At 39.1% G+C, this 16,120-nt stretch overlaps 2 protein-coding genes and 2 long non-coding RNA genes across 4 annotated transcripts; 2 read left to right on the forward strand and 2 right to left on the reverse strand.

Annotated features, from left to right (window-relative positions):
* The first annotated feature begins 1,121 nt into the window (after positions 1-1,121).
* LOC308409136 (uncharacterized protein) lies at positions 1,122-9,439 on the forward strand. The gene is made up of 13 exons (XM_080901695.1): positions 1,122-1,401; positions 1,757-1,794; positions 2,095-2,179; positions 2,279-2,369; positions 2,511-2,599; positions 2,680-2,807; positions 2,902-2,953; positions 7,354-7,451; positions 7,553-7,689; positions 7,773-7,838; positions 8,026-8,072; positions 8,238-8,386; positions 9,105-9,439. The coding sequence occupies exons 2-13, from the start codon at positions 1,770-1,772 to the stop codon at positions 9,425-9,427; spliced, it is 1,290 nt and encodes a 429-aa protein (XP_080757821.1). The 5' UTR covers positions 1,122-1,401; positions 1,757-1,769; the 3' UTR covers positions 9,428-9,439.
* On the forward strand, positions 3,449-5,113 carry LOC308409137 (uncharacterized protein). Its single transcript, XM_080901696.1, has 2 exons — positions 3,449-3,758; positions 4,647-5,113. The coding sequence occupies exons 1-2, from the start codon at positions 3,499-3,501 to the stop codon at positions 4,915-4,917; spliced, it is 531 nt and encodes a 176-aa protein (XP_080757822.1). The 5' UTR covers positions 3,449-3,498; the 3' UTR covers positions 4,918-5,113.
* Positions 5,257-7,204, reverse strand: LOC308409139. Its single transcript, XR_013973952.1, has 2 exons — positions 6,363-7,204; positions 5,257-5,521 (listed from the first exon to the last, which is right to left on the reverse strand). It is a non-coding gene; the product is annotated as an uncharacterized lncRNA (long non-coding RNA).
* Position 9,440: 1 nt separating the features above from the next.
* Positions 9,441-11,200, reverse strand: LOC308409138. The gene is made up of 3 exons (XR_013973951.1): positions 11,122-11,200; positions 10,651-10,758; positions 9,441-10,089 (listed from the first exon to the last, which is right to left on the reverse strand). It is a non-coding gene; the product is annotated as an uncharacterized lncRNA (long non-coding RNA).
* Between the last annotated feature and the right edge of the window lie 4,920 nt (positions 11,201-16,120).

A 16,120-nucleotide genomic window follows, 5' to 3' on the forward strand; every position in this document is an offset into this window, starting at 1 on the left:
TGGGGCATTAACAGGGAGAGGGGGGCACAAAGAAGTACTTTTCTTTCTTATTCTCATTTAAAATGTCTCGCTTTTAAAAAATAATTATCTGAATCTTACAACAAAAAGCGCACATGACGCTGTGACGTAGGCTAGAATCATGGCGGCGAACAACGACGGTCCAGGTGTGGGATTTCTCTTGTGGAAATATGCAGATTATTTTTCCCTTTCTATTGGTAGGTGGCACAGTGCACTTGTGGCAAGTAAGCAAGCTAGACGACTGCCAGTCTGGCTGGGTATCCAGTTACAGAAGCAATACATTAACAAGAGAATTCTGAGTAAAACCAAAGTTACTTTCCCTAGTAACTAGTTACTCTGAGAGTAACGAGTAACTTGAAGTAACTGAGTTACTTTTGATAGAAGTAACTAGTAATGTAACTAAGTTACTAATTTAAAGTAACTTACCCAACACTGAACATAACACATGAGACGAGGTACCTTAAAAGTAAGAGAAGCAAAACAAAACACAGCGCACAGGCAGGAGACTACCAAAGTAAAACAGGAAGTAACAGTAACATGCCCAGAGACGCAGACAGACACACAGAGACATGACTGGGAAAACATGGATTAAGAATGAAACACAAAGAAGGAAGCTAGACACAAGAACACAAGTATGAACACAGACACACACAAAGAGACACAGGGAAAACACATAAGAGGGAATCTAATAATCAAAAGCTAAACAGAACAATCTTGGCACTTTAGAATAAACTCAAGACTAACAAAGTGGACTTAAACATAAACCATAATAAAAAATGACAAAAACTCAAAACGCTGGGTGTACGGTGTACATTTTAGGACATCGTCAGGTATCAGACAAAAAATTGTCAGGTGTCAGTTGTCAAAAAAAAAATTGTCAGGTATCAGAAAAAAAATTGTCAGGTGTCAGTTGTCAAAAAAAAAAAAAAAGTCAGGTATCAGAAAAAAAAATTGTCAGGTATCAGAAAAAAAATTGTCAGGTATCAGAAAAAAAATTGTCAGGTGTCAGAAAAAAAAATTGTCAGGTGTCAGAAAAAAAATTGTCAGGTGTCAGTTGTCAAAAAAAAAAAGTCAGGTATCAGAAAAAAAAATTGTCAGGTATCAGAAAAAAAATTGTCAGGTATCAGAAAAAAAATTGTCAGGTGTCAGAAAAAAAAATGTCAGGTATCAGAAAAAAAATTGTCAGGTGTCAGTTGTCAAAAAAAAAATTGTCAGGTATCAGAACACAAGGTACCAGAGAGAAAATCTTCCTGCAGGTGGCGCTGTTGTCATGTCCCACCCGAATTGATTTCCAAATACGTCATCAACGTGTGACCGTGGGAGAGCGTAAGGTCATTGACCTCACCGGAGTTTTACCGTGGTTCAGGCTCCTAACGACACAAGGTAAGTTTAACTTTTTCTCCCTTTTGTTCATATTTTTGCCACAGTTGTGTTATATTAAGTTGCAGTTATGTTGTGAAAGTTACATATCAGAGACGGAAAGCCAGTTTTGTACGAAACCAAATCAGTACTATTTTTGTCTGGCTAATTCATTCTAGCTAGCGACAGTGGTGAAACGTGATTCAAATTTAAACTGTTCAGTAATTGTTTTGTATACATTTCAGCAAATGGACAAGCTGAAAGCTCACGAGCAGCCTGCATCCTTTCTGTCGCTCTTTTTCTTTATTTCTCTTTTCTATATTGCTACTGTCGGGATATTTTTTGATCCCGATATGTTTTTTTCTGTTGTTGTTTTTAGACTTTGCTGCAATATGTCATCTGACGATGATGAAAGGAGTATCCGACTCTGGCTGGTTCCCATGACTGTACCAAAAATACTTTTTTTTTTTATTAAAAAAAGAGCATTAAAAATAAATGACTAAAGTACAACTTATTTATTAACTACTGTTCACCTCTTTCATATCAAAGAAGTGTATTTTTTTGCTACACATGTTTTATTTGTGGGCACTGAATAGACGATGCTTTTAGTGTAATTGCCACATAAAAAGATTTAGTACTTTACTGGTTAATTACTTATGTTCAGTGTAAGAGGTGGGTGATCAATTAGACTGTTGTTGTTACACTTAACCTTTCAAGATATGATGATAATAACATTGTTCAACAAAGGCTTAAAACAAAAGGAAATCAGCTGTGCACTGAATTCATATGGGCATAAAATAAGGTAAGTCTGCATTTCAACAGTTTCCGTGACAACTCTCTAAAATGACAAAACATGCAGTTTGCATTTAATATAATGTAAGTCTGTGTTGTCTTTTAACAGTGAGAGGCATCTGAGACGAGTTTTAAAACTTCTAGGGTTGAAGCGAAGATGCCCCCAACGACCTTTTACTGAAATCCACAAAGCTGTGGAGGTAAGCGTTAAAACATCAGTGCAAAAAATATATATTTTCCTGAAGTCTGTGTCATGAGCTATTGTAGAAACAATAAATGTTATTTTCTGTAGTGATTTAAAAAAAAAAAAACATTCAATTGTCTGTTTGTTTGTTTTTTAGAGTGAGATGAAACAGTGGTCTCCTGAACAAGGAATCAGGGCAATGGTAAAGCGGGTAAGGGATGTCAGAGGAGTGCGGCCTTGTTACAGGTTGGTTAAATAGTGTGTATATGATCAAGTGTTCTCTTGTTTTACTGTTGAGCTCAGAGTAAAATCTATTGTTACTGTAGAGACGATGTTGCTAATATAATGAGGTATATGGATGCAAGTGGTCTTCAGAGGAGATCTCCTGGAAAGAAGAAAATTCCCCGTCGGAATTACATCAGCCGTGGTCCAAATGACACACGGCACATTGATGGTATTTATTTTATCTTTTCAATTAACCTTCCAAACATGTTTTGATGGTACTTCTGTTGAAACAAATTGTAATTATTATTTGTTGTTTCATATAGGCAATGATAAACTGAAGTTCTTTGGAATGTGGATACATTTGGGGATTGATGGGTAGGTTTGAATATGGCATTCGCTACTTAATTTATTATATTCAGTGATAGTACAAAGTTGCTTCAAGATAAGGATGTGCGGTAAACTGAGGTGTTATCTCTCCTGAGTAGTCTAGGGCAGGGATGGGCAAGTCCAGGCCTCGAGGGCCGGTGTCCTGCAGGTTTTAGATGTGTCCTTGATCCACAGCTGATTCAAATGGCTAAATTACCCTCACAACATGTTTTGTAGTTCTCCAGAGGCCTGGTAATGAACTAATCATTTTATTCAAGTGTGTTTACCCAGGGTGATATCTAAAACATGCAGGACACTGGCCCTCGAGGTCTGGATTTGGCCAAGCCTGGTCTAACGGTGTGTTCACACCGAACGCGATGGACGCGAATAAAACGCCCCAAACGCCCCTAATTTGACGCATGTACATTCGCGTCTCAACGCGTGTCCAAGAACCGGAAATGTGGGAGGAATGTGGGAGGGAGTTGTGCCAGACCGGTATCTTTGCAAGATGGCAGCTATCGAGCTAGCGCTTGAAGAGAGAGTCTCCCTTCTCTATGTACTGTGGAGAGCAGAGCAGCAGCGTAAAAGACGTCCTCGCCGTACCTGGGTCCATCAGGTCCTCCAGAGGCATGAGCAGTTTGGTGAGTTTCACCACTTGCTCCAGGAGCTGCGCCTGGATGACGGCCGATTCCAGCGCTATCACCGTCGGCCAGTTTGAGGACCTGCTTTCCCTCGTCGGTCCCAGCATCGCCCGCCTAGACACCAACTACAGACGCTCAATCCCACCTGCAGAGCGCCTGTCCGTCTGCCTGAGGTTAGTAAAACTATTTAATACGGTAGTCCTTTATTGATATCTGTGCTAATATGCTAATCCATCCAGTTATACACTGCTAACATGGATGTGCTATGCTAACAGTGAATGCTGTCGGTGTTTACTGAAAGCAAACTGTGGTACAGAGACGACTCTTTATAATATTTCTAGTGATACTCAGAAGGTCTCATCAAGTCCCGATTTAATTCGATTTATGCTGTTATCAGTGTTTGCATGATAGCATGGCTGTGGTGTCACATCAATGTATGCGCTCGGTGTTTGCTGATATCAAACTGTAGCATTAGGACCACTGAGTTAACCTTTGTAGTGATACTCACTCCTTTTTATTTAGACCTGGTTTAATTCTGGAATAGTTGAATATTTGTATATAATCCCTGCAGCTGTCAGACTCTATAGCAGGGGTCACAGCCTTTATTAAAACAGAGTTAGATAAAACTGTGAACAGTTTGATTCATCTCTAGTTACATGGTTCTATCTTGATAAGCTGTCTTATCACAGATTAATTTTTCAAAAATATTAATGATTTAAGCAAGGAAAGGGCTACATGTCAACATACAACTCTTTATTTCTATTAATGTCTCACTTCATTCCTACCTGATTGACATGTTTAGGAATTATGAGTGATTGGCTCACTGTAGTTGTGAAAGTTGCTACCAATCAAATTATGATATGTTAAAGTTAAAACAAAACACAACTGTTTTAGATATTATCTAATATACATTTTGTAATTATCCTTATAATTACAAAATGTTTTATGTAAGATTTAAGTTTTGTGATTTATATCTGACATCACAAAAGTATTTTGGAATTTGAATAATGTATTTTGTAACTGCAGTACACATAATACTGATTTTGAACAATTTTGTCCAGGTTCCTTGTCACCGGGGACTCCTTCAGGACCATCGCGTTCAGTTTCAGAGTCGGTGTGTCCACGGTGAGCCAGATCACCCCCCAGGCAGCGACGTCCATCTGGGACTGTCTAGTGGACGACTTCATGGCTGTGCCTTCACCTGGAGACTGGCGGTCCATCACAGAGGGATTCCAGGAGCGCTGGAACTTTCCTCTGTGCTGTGCAGCTCTGGATGGGAAGCACATCCAGACAAAGGCACCCCATATATCATATAGGAGACACACACATTGATATACACTAAATATTCATTTCATTTCTTTTTTGTGGTGCCCAAATTGATGCACCTGCTTGATTTTGTTTAAACAATTATTGCACACTTTCTGTAAATCCAGTAAACTTCTTTTCACTTCTCAAATATCACTGTGTGTGTCTCCTGTATGATATTTAACTGACATTTTTTATTGTAACAACCAACGATTTATACAGGAAAATAATGTCTATTAACAAGGTTGCCCAAACTTCTGCATCCCACTGTATCAGTATATTTTGTCATTAGTATAATATGAAATAAATTCTACATGTGTCAAGTTGTGTGCCAACATTTGCTGTGTAGTAGAACTGAGACATTAGTCATTATAAACATTTATTTGAAATAATATTAAAAGTCTCAAACAGAAAAACATTAAACATAAATATATAAAATATAAGAATTTACAGAGAGACAGGAATAAAAAGGACCAGCTGCTCTCCAGAGCAGGAACAAGGCTGAGGAGGAAATGCTCCATTGGAGACTGGTGTGGCCTCTTCAGGGACTCCAGGGTGGCCAGCTCCACCGCCGATGGACCGTCCTGGGACCCGTCCCTCATCTGCCTCGGAGCAGTCCTCCTCTGTGGGCCTGTAAAACAGCACAAAACACAAAGAAATGAGAAGGCTGCTACTAGATTTTAATTTCAACATTGAAAAAAAAAAAAAAAAAAACAATAACAGGATATAATCAGATTGGTTGTAGATATTTAGTAAAGGTGATCACAAGGGAATCCCACCGACTAAAAAGGTATCAGTGCTTGCTGTACATATCTGTGGGTGCAGCAGCAGGAGCTCAGGGACTGGGGATGCTCTGCTGCAGAATCAGTTGGTTCTATCAATACAGTATTAAATGTTAACAGGTTGGATATAATAATCGTAGAGTAGACAGTGGTCCCTCATTTATTGCAGGGGTTCTCAGAATAACTAGCCCCTGGTCACAGTTCTCACAATTGATTCTCAAAGTGCAAACCTTTGTAGATTGCAAAACGTAAAAGTATTATTATGCCGCGGTTTGTCTTCATCTGCCCGCCACTTTCGTGCGCCTTTTTCCCCTCACGGTGCAGGTGTCTATTTCCGAATGAGGCTCATAGTTATGGGTGTTTTTGTGCTGTTTTTTCTATTGGACGCGATGGTTATCAAAACCAAACGTGATAAATTTGGCAAGCGCAGGAGATTTGTCAATCAGGCTGCAGAATGCAATGCTGTACTGTGCAATAAAAAATCAGCGAAAAAGCAAAGCAGTGACGGATGAACAGCGGGACCACTGTGTGCTGTTTATTAATAAACAATAAAATATATTCCTAAATGACAACATGCATAAAAGCAGAACGGTATTTGTACGTCAGTGGGAAAATAGCGGTGGCTTGCTAGCTTTTGTGCGGCTTCCCCGGGTCAGTGAAAACTTTCAAAAGAGAAATGAATGAACTTACCAGGTTGCCCGATCTCTTCACATATCTTCCTCCAAGCTCGGTCCTTTTTATTCCTGTCTCGGTACTGAAAGCAGCTGGTGTTGTACAGCTCCGAGTTGTTTGCTACCGCATTGATTAGCCTTCCCCTCCATTGAAGTATGAAAGGCTTTGGCTGGATCTGCCCCTTTGACCTAGGTAACAGCCACGTCACCAGGCTCCTGATTGGTTGTCGCGGCGCGATTTGACGCTGGAGTTCAGATTTTTCCAACTCGAGCGGTAGACGCGAAACGCGCGTATGCACAAAATGCAACACAAAAACTCACGCGCGTGGTTTTATTCGCGAGTCAAACGCGCCAGACGCGCTACACTGACGCGCGTTTCACGCGTTTTCGCGACGCAAATCTGCTTCCGAATTTTCGCGGGACCCGCAATCGCGCGTCATCGCGCCTTTCCATTGACTTTACATGTAAACCTGACGCTCTATTCGCGTCCATCGCGTTCGGTGTGAACACACCGTAAGGGACCAAGATAAAGTATGAATAGTGAAGGAGGATTCAAGATGGCGGTTTTTAAAAGGCTTATTTCCTGCTAGTCTTAAAGTTCCATTTCAGACTGGCAGTTAATTTCAGGGAGGGCCAAGACCAACACAACAAACAAAACATCCCTGATATAAAGTAAACAGAATTTAACTCCAAAGAAAATAAAATGTACAATTTACGATAACCTACCTAACCAACACATAAACAGGAGAATACAAGGGATTACAAAACAAAAGGCAGCTCTCCCCTCGCGTCAGTCTGAACACAGTCAAGAGTCACATTCAATTCCAAAGGCATGTAAGCCTACACAACTATGGCAGTCAAAATGGCCAGAGGAACCAGAAACAACGCCTAGACATAATACAATGGAAAACCAGCATACTCTTGGGGAATGTAACAAAAACCAAACATAGTGCCAAAACATGATTAAATCATATGTACAAGTGGCCACTTTTCTGTTTCTTTCTTTTCAGATTTTCCAGGAAGGTTCTATGGCTAAAGGTGGGCACATCCAACCGCAAGCAAAACTTTGTGGCCAGATACTTCTTTGAGGCTGTTCAAGAACAGGGTGGTATGCAATATACTAAAAAATGGGGGGTTAAAAAAGATTACATTTTGTTAATAAATTTATTTTTTCATCATTCACTAATTATCTTCAGTTTGTGTCTTTAGGCTGTCCTCAAATGATTCGGGGGGACAGAGGAAAGGAGAACCTTGTTGTGGGTCAAATGCAGATGGCATTTCACATGCGAGATCTTGGGAATCAGGCATGGAGGTGCTTCAGAATGGGGACATCAGTGCACAACCAGGTATGTCTTTAAGCTGGTAAATGACTATTTCTAAAGTAACAACCTGACAACAAAACTGATAATGTCATGTTTCTGTTGTTTAGAGAGCTGAATGTTTCAACAGTATTTTAAAGCGGACATGGATTAAGAAATGGCTGACAACATTTGAGGTAAAGCAAATCTTTCACCTGTAAAACCTATTAACAAAGAGTAGCCATCCAAATTTCGTTAAACATACGATGGATTAGTTTATCTGAAAACACAAGGCCAGAATCTGCTTTTATGTACATCTGTACCTTTTCACTAATGAAATTCTCACCTTCACAACTTATGTCTTTTTCAAAACAACATGCGTAGGCCATGATGGAGTCTGGGATCCTTGAACTGGACAATCCTGTGCACATGTAATTCAATATTTTTAGACATGAAAAATAATCAAGCAGCAGTATGAAAGTATGTGGTCTAGGAATGCCTTTGTTTTTTGAGTACTGATTAAAATTTAGCTTTTACTTATTCTACCTCAAAGAAGCAGATGAACATATTAATTTTTTAATTCTCCTTTTTCATAGCAACTGCTTGCAGTACTCACACTTGCCACTGCTTCAAAGAGACTTAAAAACAGAGCAAACAGTTTGGAACACCCATGACATCCGCAAGCAACGCAATGCACCTGGTCCATTTGGGAAACCCGACCTTCTGTTTACCTCACCACCTCCTGGTATGTCATTTGAAAGCCTGTGGGGTTTTATTTTTTTGTTTGTTTTTTAACTTTCATTAGTTTACTTTTACTTTGATATAGCACTCTTCACAGGATAAAAACCACAAAGTGGCTTCACAATAATATAAAACAGATAAACATAAAACAGCACAATCGAACATACAGAATAAATGCAATCAAGGAAACGTAAGGATGGAGGCAGAGCATTCCATGACCTGGGAGCCACCGCTTTGGAAGATCTCTTGCCTCTGGTCTTCTGGTGGGACTACTAACAGCCATTGATTAGATGATCACAGGCTGGGAGAGGGAGCGTGGGGTTCTATAAGATCATAAATTAAGGCAGGAGCTTCACGATTCGGAGCACTGAAAGTCATTACTAAAATTTTAAAATGAATTTTCTAAAATATACTGGAAGCCAGTGTAATGAGCGTAAAACTGTTATAATGTGCTTTCTCTTTTGTGTCTTCCGAAGAAGCCTACTTGTAGTACAATAAGAGATTTCTGAATTTCTACTGTCAATACTAAAATGGCTTCATATTGACACCTTTAACTAAAAATGTATCTAAATGTTTGAGTGATATTTCCATCTTTAAGTTTCTGTAATAACATCTGTAAACACTGACTGCTTCTTATACAGGTTCTAGAACAGCTTTGTCATTATTCATTTATTTTTAACATTCAAAGTGAACATCTTTTCAATATTGTCTTTCATTCGCAGGATATGGCAATGTGCTGCACATTGTTGACCCAGACCTTTTAGACTATGCCAAGCAATTAATCTGTGAGAGGGAAGAGCCTTCACTGGTAGCAAACCAGGAATTCAGAGACATGTGCCAGAACATTTTAGAAAACAGCCAGTTTCCCTGCACACCTGATGGTTGCCTTGCTGCATACCTCATGCTAGTCCAAGAGCTCACAACTGCCATGAACAGAAATGCAGTTCCTACACTTTCTACGTTTGCCGAGGCAAATGACATATACATCTTTCTGAAGAGAGAGAGGATGGAAGGTGCACCAGTAAACATTTCCAATGACCAATAAAATCATACAACAGTGTTTGTTAACATTTATTTATCCTTGTTTAAAATCAACAGGTAATTTGAAAACTGTCTGACCAACAAAATGTACAATAAAATGTTGAAATACAATTGACAAGGTGCCATCTTTCATAATGATTCAGTGTTTCATTTACCACAACTTTTGTTAACAATAATGTAGAACATAATTCACATTGAAAGACTTTTGAACTGCAGACTGTAGCAACATTACCACTTGTAGCCATATCGGCTCGTAAGATCAAGGCCTGACTTGAGAAACTTAACAACATCAGATGCGGAAGGCCTTGAGTCTGGGTCATAGCTCACCAAACCACCAAGAAAACTGTTTTTGTCACTGAGATGTGATAGGGCATGTGGTGGGGTTTTGGTGGCCATTAGTGCAGCCAGTTCTCTTTGTTTTTTAACCATCCACGGAGCGGAACCCGTCAGGATCTCCAGATATGTGGCTCTGAGGGACCACATGTCTGTCTGGAACGAGGCCTCTTCAAACATCAGTATGCATTCAGGGGCCATGTAAAGATATGTGCCACCAGCTGGACCAGTAGCCTGGGCAGTGAACTTACTCCCTTGACGAAGCATCACAGTGTCTCTTATGTTTGCCATGCCCCAGTCTGTCAGGACTGCCTTCTTAGAAGGGTGGTGAACCTATAAGGTATACATATGAGAACTTACCAGGTTGTCTAAAATTTCACAAATGTTATCAAAAATGTCATTCCAAAGACCACAGCTCATAATTGGGGAAAAAAAAACCCTCAAAGCTTTTAGCACCCAGATCACCCAATCACTGCAGATTTATTCTGAGATTGTTTATTATACCCAACATTAAAATTAACAGATTGGTTAATGATCCAACCCGGTTTTATAGTCCTGTGCATTTTTTAATCCCCATTCCACTTAAGCAAGTGGTACAGACTAATAAAATAATAGAAACTTTCAGTTTGTAAAGCCTAAACTTACAACATGTTTGGGAATTTTGTAGGTGTGCAAGAACCAACATATTAAAGAAAAATTGGACTATTAAAGAAACAATGTAAGGCTTCTTACTTTAAAAAAAAATCCTTTATATGAATATGCCAGAAAAGTTTCTCATTGTTCAAATGTAGTGTTTAATAGACTGAAGAGAATAAAGTTAAATAAATAATATACTATTTTTATTTTGATCTTCAAAAACAAAGTGGAGAAAAAGAAAAATACAATATGGCTTACCATGACATTTGCTGGCTTTATATCCTGGTGAATGATTCTCTGTGCATGGATGTACTCTACTGCCATGGATAAGTCCAGTGATATGAAACCGGCATCATCCCCTTCAAGCTATCAAGACAATATATAATATTAATAAAACAATGCATAGCCAGGTGTGACAATCTAACATGTCTACCACTGGAAATGTATTACTTCAAATAGGATTAGTATTCAAATGCAACTGCTCGTAAGCTTTCAGCTTGTCCATTTGCTGAAATGTATACAAAACAATTACTGAACAGTTTAAATTTGAATCACGTTTCACCACTGTCGCTAGCTAGAATGAATTAGCCAGACAAAAATAGTACTGATTTGGTTTCGTACAAAACTGGCTTTCCGTCTCTGATATGTAACTTTCACAACATAACTGCAACTTAATATAACACAACTGTGGCAAAAATATGAACAAAAGGGAGAAAAAGTTAAACTTACCTTGTGTCGTTAGGAGCCTGAACCACGGTAAAACTCCGGTGAGGTCAATGACCTTACGCTCTCCCACGGTCACACGTTGATGACGTATTTGGAAATCAATTCGGGTGGGACGTGACAACAGCGCCACCTGCAGGAAGATTTTCTCTCTGGTACCTTGTGTTCTGACACCTGACAATTTTTTGTCTGACACCTGACAATTTTTTTTCTGACACCTGACTTTTTTTTTTGACAACTGACACCTGACTTTTTTTTGACAACTGACACCTGACAACTTTTTTTCTGACACCTGACAATTTTTTTTCTGACACCTGACAATTTTTTTTCTGACACCTGACTTTTTTTTTTTGACAACTGACACCTGACTTTTTTTTTTTCTGATACCTGACAATTTTTTTTTTGACAACTGACACCTGACAATTTTTTGTCTGATACCTGACGATGTCCTAAAATGTACACCGTATGGGTGAAATGACCCAGGGCCACGACAAAGGTATGAAACTACCCTCTGTGGCGCTCCGGTCTTGTGAGCAAAGAAACAGCTGAAAGCAGTAGCATCTCAAGTACAAATTCAAGGCATGATTTTGCATTTATTTGTTATTTTGGAATTTTTCAAGCATAGAGTAATACTTATTACATTGCTGTAATGGTATGTTAACAATATCTTACTTTCGCCCAACTTTGTTGTTTAAAAAATGATTCATTAATACTGCAATGAGATGTTTTTTGGCCACACTGGTTTGGAATCAAGATGTGAACACACAACTGACATTATCACCTTCTGATCTGATGTGGTAAACAGTTGCTCATTTACACATCCAACAGATGCAGAGCAACATTAGCATTCATTTGAATTCACAATGAATCTAAGTCCAGTATTTACACTCTGCTCAGTCTACTCTGAATTTGAACGCCTCTCTTTAAACCGCCGCTTTGTTCACCGGATACCTTTTTCTGCTGTTTGATGCTGTGTTTGATGCTTTCACCAACACAGTAACAGTCAGTTAAAATACCAAGATTACAGGCCATAATCAATGAGATGAAGAGAACTGCGAGGTTGGGTGAATTCTCAGGGGGGTCCTCTATATGAGTGACTGCTGAGCCATTTTCACACATTAACTTTCAGGGGAGTCATGTGAGGATATTGACCACAATCTCTCACATGCAGCCCAAAGCTAGTCAGTATGCTTCAGATGCATTTTCAGGGAAGGGAGATGCTTGGATAGAACGTGCAGGATCCAGACTTGCTAGCGATAAAGGCACTGGGCAATTAACTGTGGGGACTAGTGAGGTGACAGGTTAAAAACCTACTAAGGTGGTACATTTCTGTATCACACGCACATGTGTCAGGTGAAGTCTGGAGAAGTTCAACACTGCACCGCTTTTGTGAACACTGCTCTGTACTGATCCGCGGTGCTTCAAATATGCTGCATTAAAAAGGGTAAAATAAAGAATGTGAGCACGAGTGATATTTTAAATATCACACCAGGTGTCTGGAGCGTTGTCATTTTCATGAAAGATGCTTCCTCTGTAAGTCAGCCTGCATGGCATTAACAAAGCTTCAAACTCAGAAATTCCATTGCTATATCGATCCAAAAAATCCAACTGGCAGAGTTTCAGCTAGCTTCATCATCAAAAGTCAACATCTTTATCTGCGTAAACAGAGAAAGTGAATCTCAGTTCACAGTGAATTGCTGTGAAATACGAAACCTTGGTTTCACAGGGATTGCATTAAAGATTGTACCTGGCGCTCTCTATGACTTAACAGAAGCACTGGAGTTAGTGCTGACTGACTTAAGCATACTGTAGTGACTGGTTGCAGTGGGAAAAGTGCTATCCAGCCTTAACTTACTCCTGTTGCTCTGATTAAAATTAATGCAGTAGCCTGCTTCATTTCGCAGTGGTGAAGCGTCTTCATGTAATGGTTAATTCATACGCTGGTTTTGTTTTCATCGTATTCCATATTATATTTGTGTGTTTAGTCTCACCTGGGAAGAATTCCTTCCTGTCCATCCAGTTCTCAGTGGCAGTTGATCATGCTCCACAACATCCCCCATAATCCCTTGCTCTGCTTCCATTTGATGTCATCTTTTCCCGGGGATTAGCACAGGTGCCCTGAGGGCTTGTGATAAGCATGCCTTCTTAGAACAGCCCAGTCAATGAAAAAAAAGAATCAGGATACTTAAAAGTTTCACTTACACATACACAGATGGTAACGCACATACAAAAACACACAAATATGTCATACACCAGAAAACTAAAAAGAAACTCATACATGATCGCCAAATACCGTCAATTATTCATCCAAATCTTTGACTGTGGATAAATCAATGGAAATTTACCAAATGTGAAAAACACTTAGAATATAATTTTGCCAATTTATTCACACACACACACACATATATATAATAAAAATGTTCCCAGCTGGAGTTTATCTGTCAGCAGTTGAACAGTGAGCCCCGAGGCTAGAGTGCAATGGCTGTGTGTGCAGAACTGTTTGGATAAAAACAATATTCTGTCAATTACAGTTTTTGCAGTGGTCCCTGTAGACTGGATTTTTTTAAGCGTTTGGAAGTTTGTCCAGGGCATTTAAGTTTTGAAATAATATTTGGCTTACATCCTTTCTCTCCCTCTCAAATGCAGATTGATCTCATAAGCCTTGTAGACAATAGAAATAAAACAGAAAAATTAAGATTCTTTTTTTTTTTTTTTTTTTTTTTTTTTTTTTTTAAATCTGCTTCTACTAATTTATCTTACTCAACGACAAAAGAAGGTAGCTGACACCAAAACCCGAGAGGATGTAAACTGACATTTCAAAGGTAAAATGCACAAATGACAAGTGAAATAAACTCAGTGACAAGACTTTGAGGCCCGCTGTTAAAAAAAGGTTCTTTTATTCTTACACAAAGCTAATTGCGTAAAAATCAACCCACTGTTTAATGCTTTTCAGAGTAGTAAAATTCTACCACTTCAAAATGAACTGAAATAAACCACAAGTATAGTCCAACCACTTTTATGCACCTGTCAGACCACAATAGAGCAAGAAGCAGCGAGGAATGAGGATAGGTTTAATAACCAGAACACAAAACCGCAATGATCTGACATCTTGGTTTTCAGTCAATATCCAGCGATCAATACTTGGACCATGTTGAAACCAACATTTTCAGATTATACCAAGCATAAATGATGTATGTCATGGCTGAGTTATTGACCCCGGAATGAGAAAAACAAAAACAAAGTATATACACACATAAATAACTCAGAGACCCAGATGTCTGCGGGTATTTAGGGCTGTCATTACTCCAACATAAGATGCTGCCACAATTTATAGTCCCGTCTCCTTTGCACATTCTTTCACCACTTATGCACAGAAAAATAGGATCATCTGCATCTCTCTGGAGGACACCCCCATTGGGCTTTGTGTGGCTTATATGTGTACTACTAAAAATTCTCTTCTTTGCACTTCTAATCATTCAACAGATAAGGGAAGGGTGGGTTGTTCTCAGTAAAAAAAAAAAAATAATAATGAGAGACACACAAAAAAGTTAATGAGGTTTTTCCTGTATTACACCTCTAGAGGCAGGGGTCCGCTAAGCAGCAATGTCATTAGACAGGAATTAAACTGGGACTGTTGTTTTGCTGTGCTATCAATTCATGTGCTTTAATTGCATAACCGAAGTGTTGTGCCAAAACAAGGCGAGCTGAAGATGCAGCAGCGTGAGTGTGACTGCTGCGTGTGTCGGTGAACAGAAGCCTTTATTGCTGTTATTCTTCTAGAAAATAGGGTTTCTATACACACACACAACCCTGCTTTCTTTTTTTTTAAGTGCAAAGTCTTAAACTGGAGCAGACACAAACTCAGTCCCAAGAGAAGCAATACATTAGCGAACACCCTTTAGCAAGCTGGGGACTATGTCCTAATAGTATTTTAAAGCAGCTACTCTTGGCAATCCATCATGGAGATAGCAATCCCAGCCTGTCCCCTCATACTGCAATCATCCACACAGGTGGCTCTATGCACATTTATGCACCAGGTAATTCATACATGGAAAAAAACAAAACAAAACAGAAATATGCGACAAAATAATAGAACCTTTAACTATTTTAAAGTTAAAGTAATCTACGTTTTTATCAGCCTACTAGAAGAGGAAAAAAAAGGGAGAGGAAACCTGTGCACTGCAGAGCAGGTAGACAGCAATGACTTTGCTCAAGATAATATCATTCAAAAGGAAACTGTCCCACTTCTTTAAAACTCAACCCGTGTCCTCAAAGCTGAAAGCACTTTAGGGAATAAAATAGGCCACAGCTACATCTCTGGGAAATGTCATGCGAGCAGTAAGGTTAAGATATTTTGGGGATAGCGATGGTGTTGGGGTTTGTTGGAAGAATAATGCAAGATACCAATTAAATAAAAACACAGATTGTATAAAACATAGAAACACCCACTGGTTTCGGACTGTGTTTTAACGCTTCAACAGAAGGGTTGAATGCTAATTTATCAGCTAACCAAACGCATAAAGTTTATGAATGCAGCAGCTAATTAGTGCCATATAATAAAATTCACTCACCCAAACTAAAGCACAAACATCTTGGTTGGTCAGTACCCCACAACAATAATATTAGCAACATTACCTGTTAAAAATTCTCCAAAATAACGTAACAGCACAAATGTAGTAAAGGACTCTGGTTTAATGACTAGAAATAATGACCGAGGCCTCGAAGACGCTGATTAGCTCCATCTTCCAGCTGGTTGAGTTGGGACACCTGTCCTTCAGTGCTGCCAACCCTGTCAAATCAATTATCCAGGTGGATGAAAATTCAACCAAGAGTTGTTATGAAGAGGAATATTGTCCACACACCAAAACTGTATTTTTGTACCAGACTATAAATATGTTTTTTTACGGATCCCCGCAAGGAACAGGGGAGAAAAAAAATTAAGATAAACTTTTGCGAGATCTCGCAAAATCTTAATTTTATTTTCTCCCCTGTTCCTTGCGGGGCT

This window comes from Rhamphochromis sp. 'chilingali' (assembly GCF_963969265.1).
Source record: "Rhamphochromis sp. 'chilingali' genome assembly, chromosome: 13".
NCBI classification, from domain to species: domain Eukaryota; kingdom Metazoa; phylum Chordata; class Actinopteri; order Cichliformes; family Cichlidae; genus Rhamphochromis; species Rhamphochromis sp. 'chilingali'.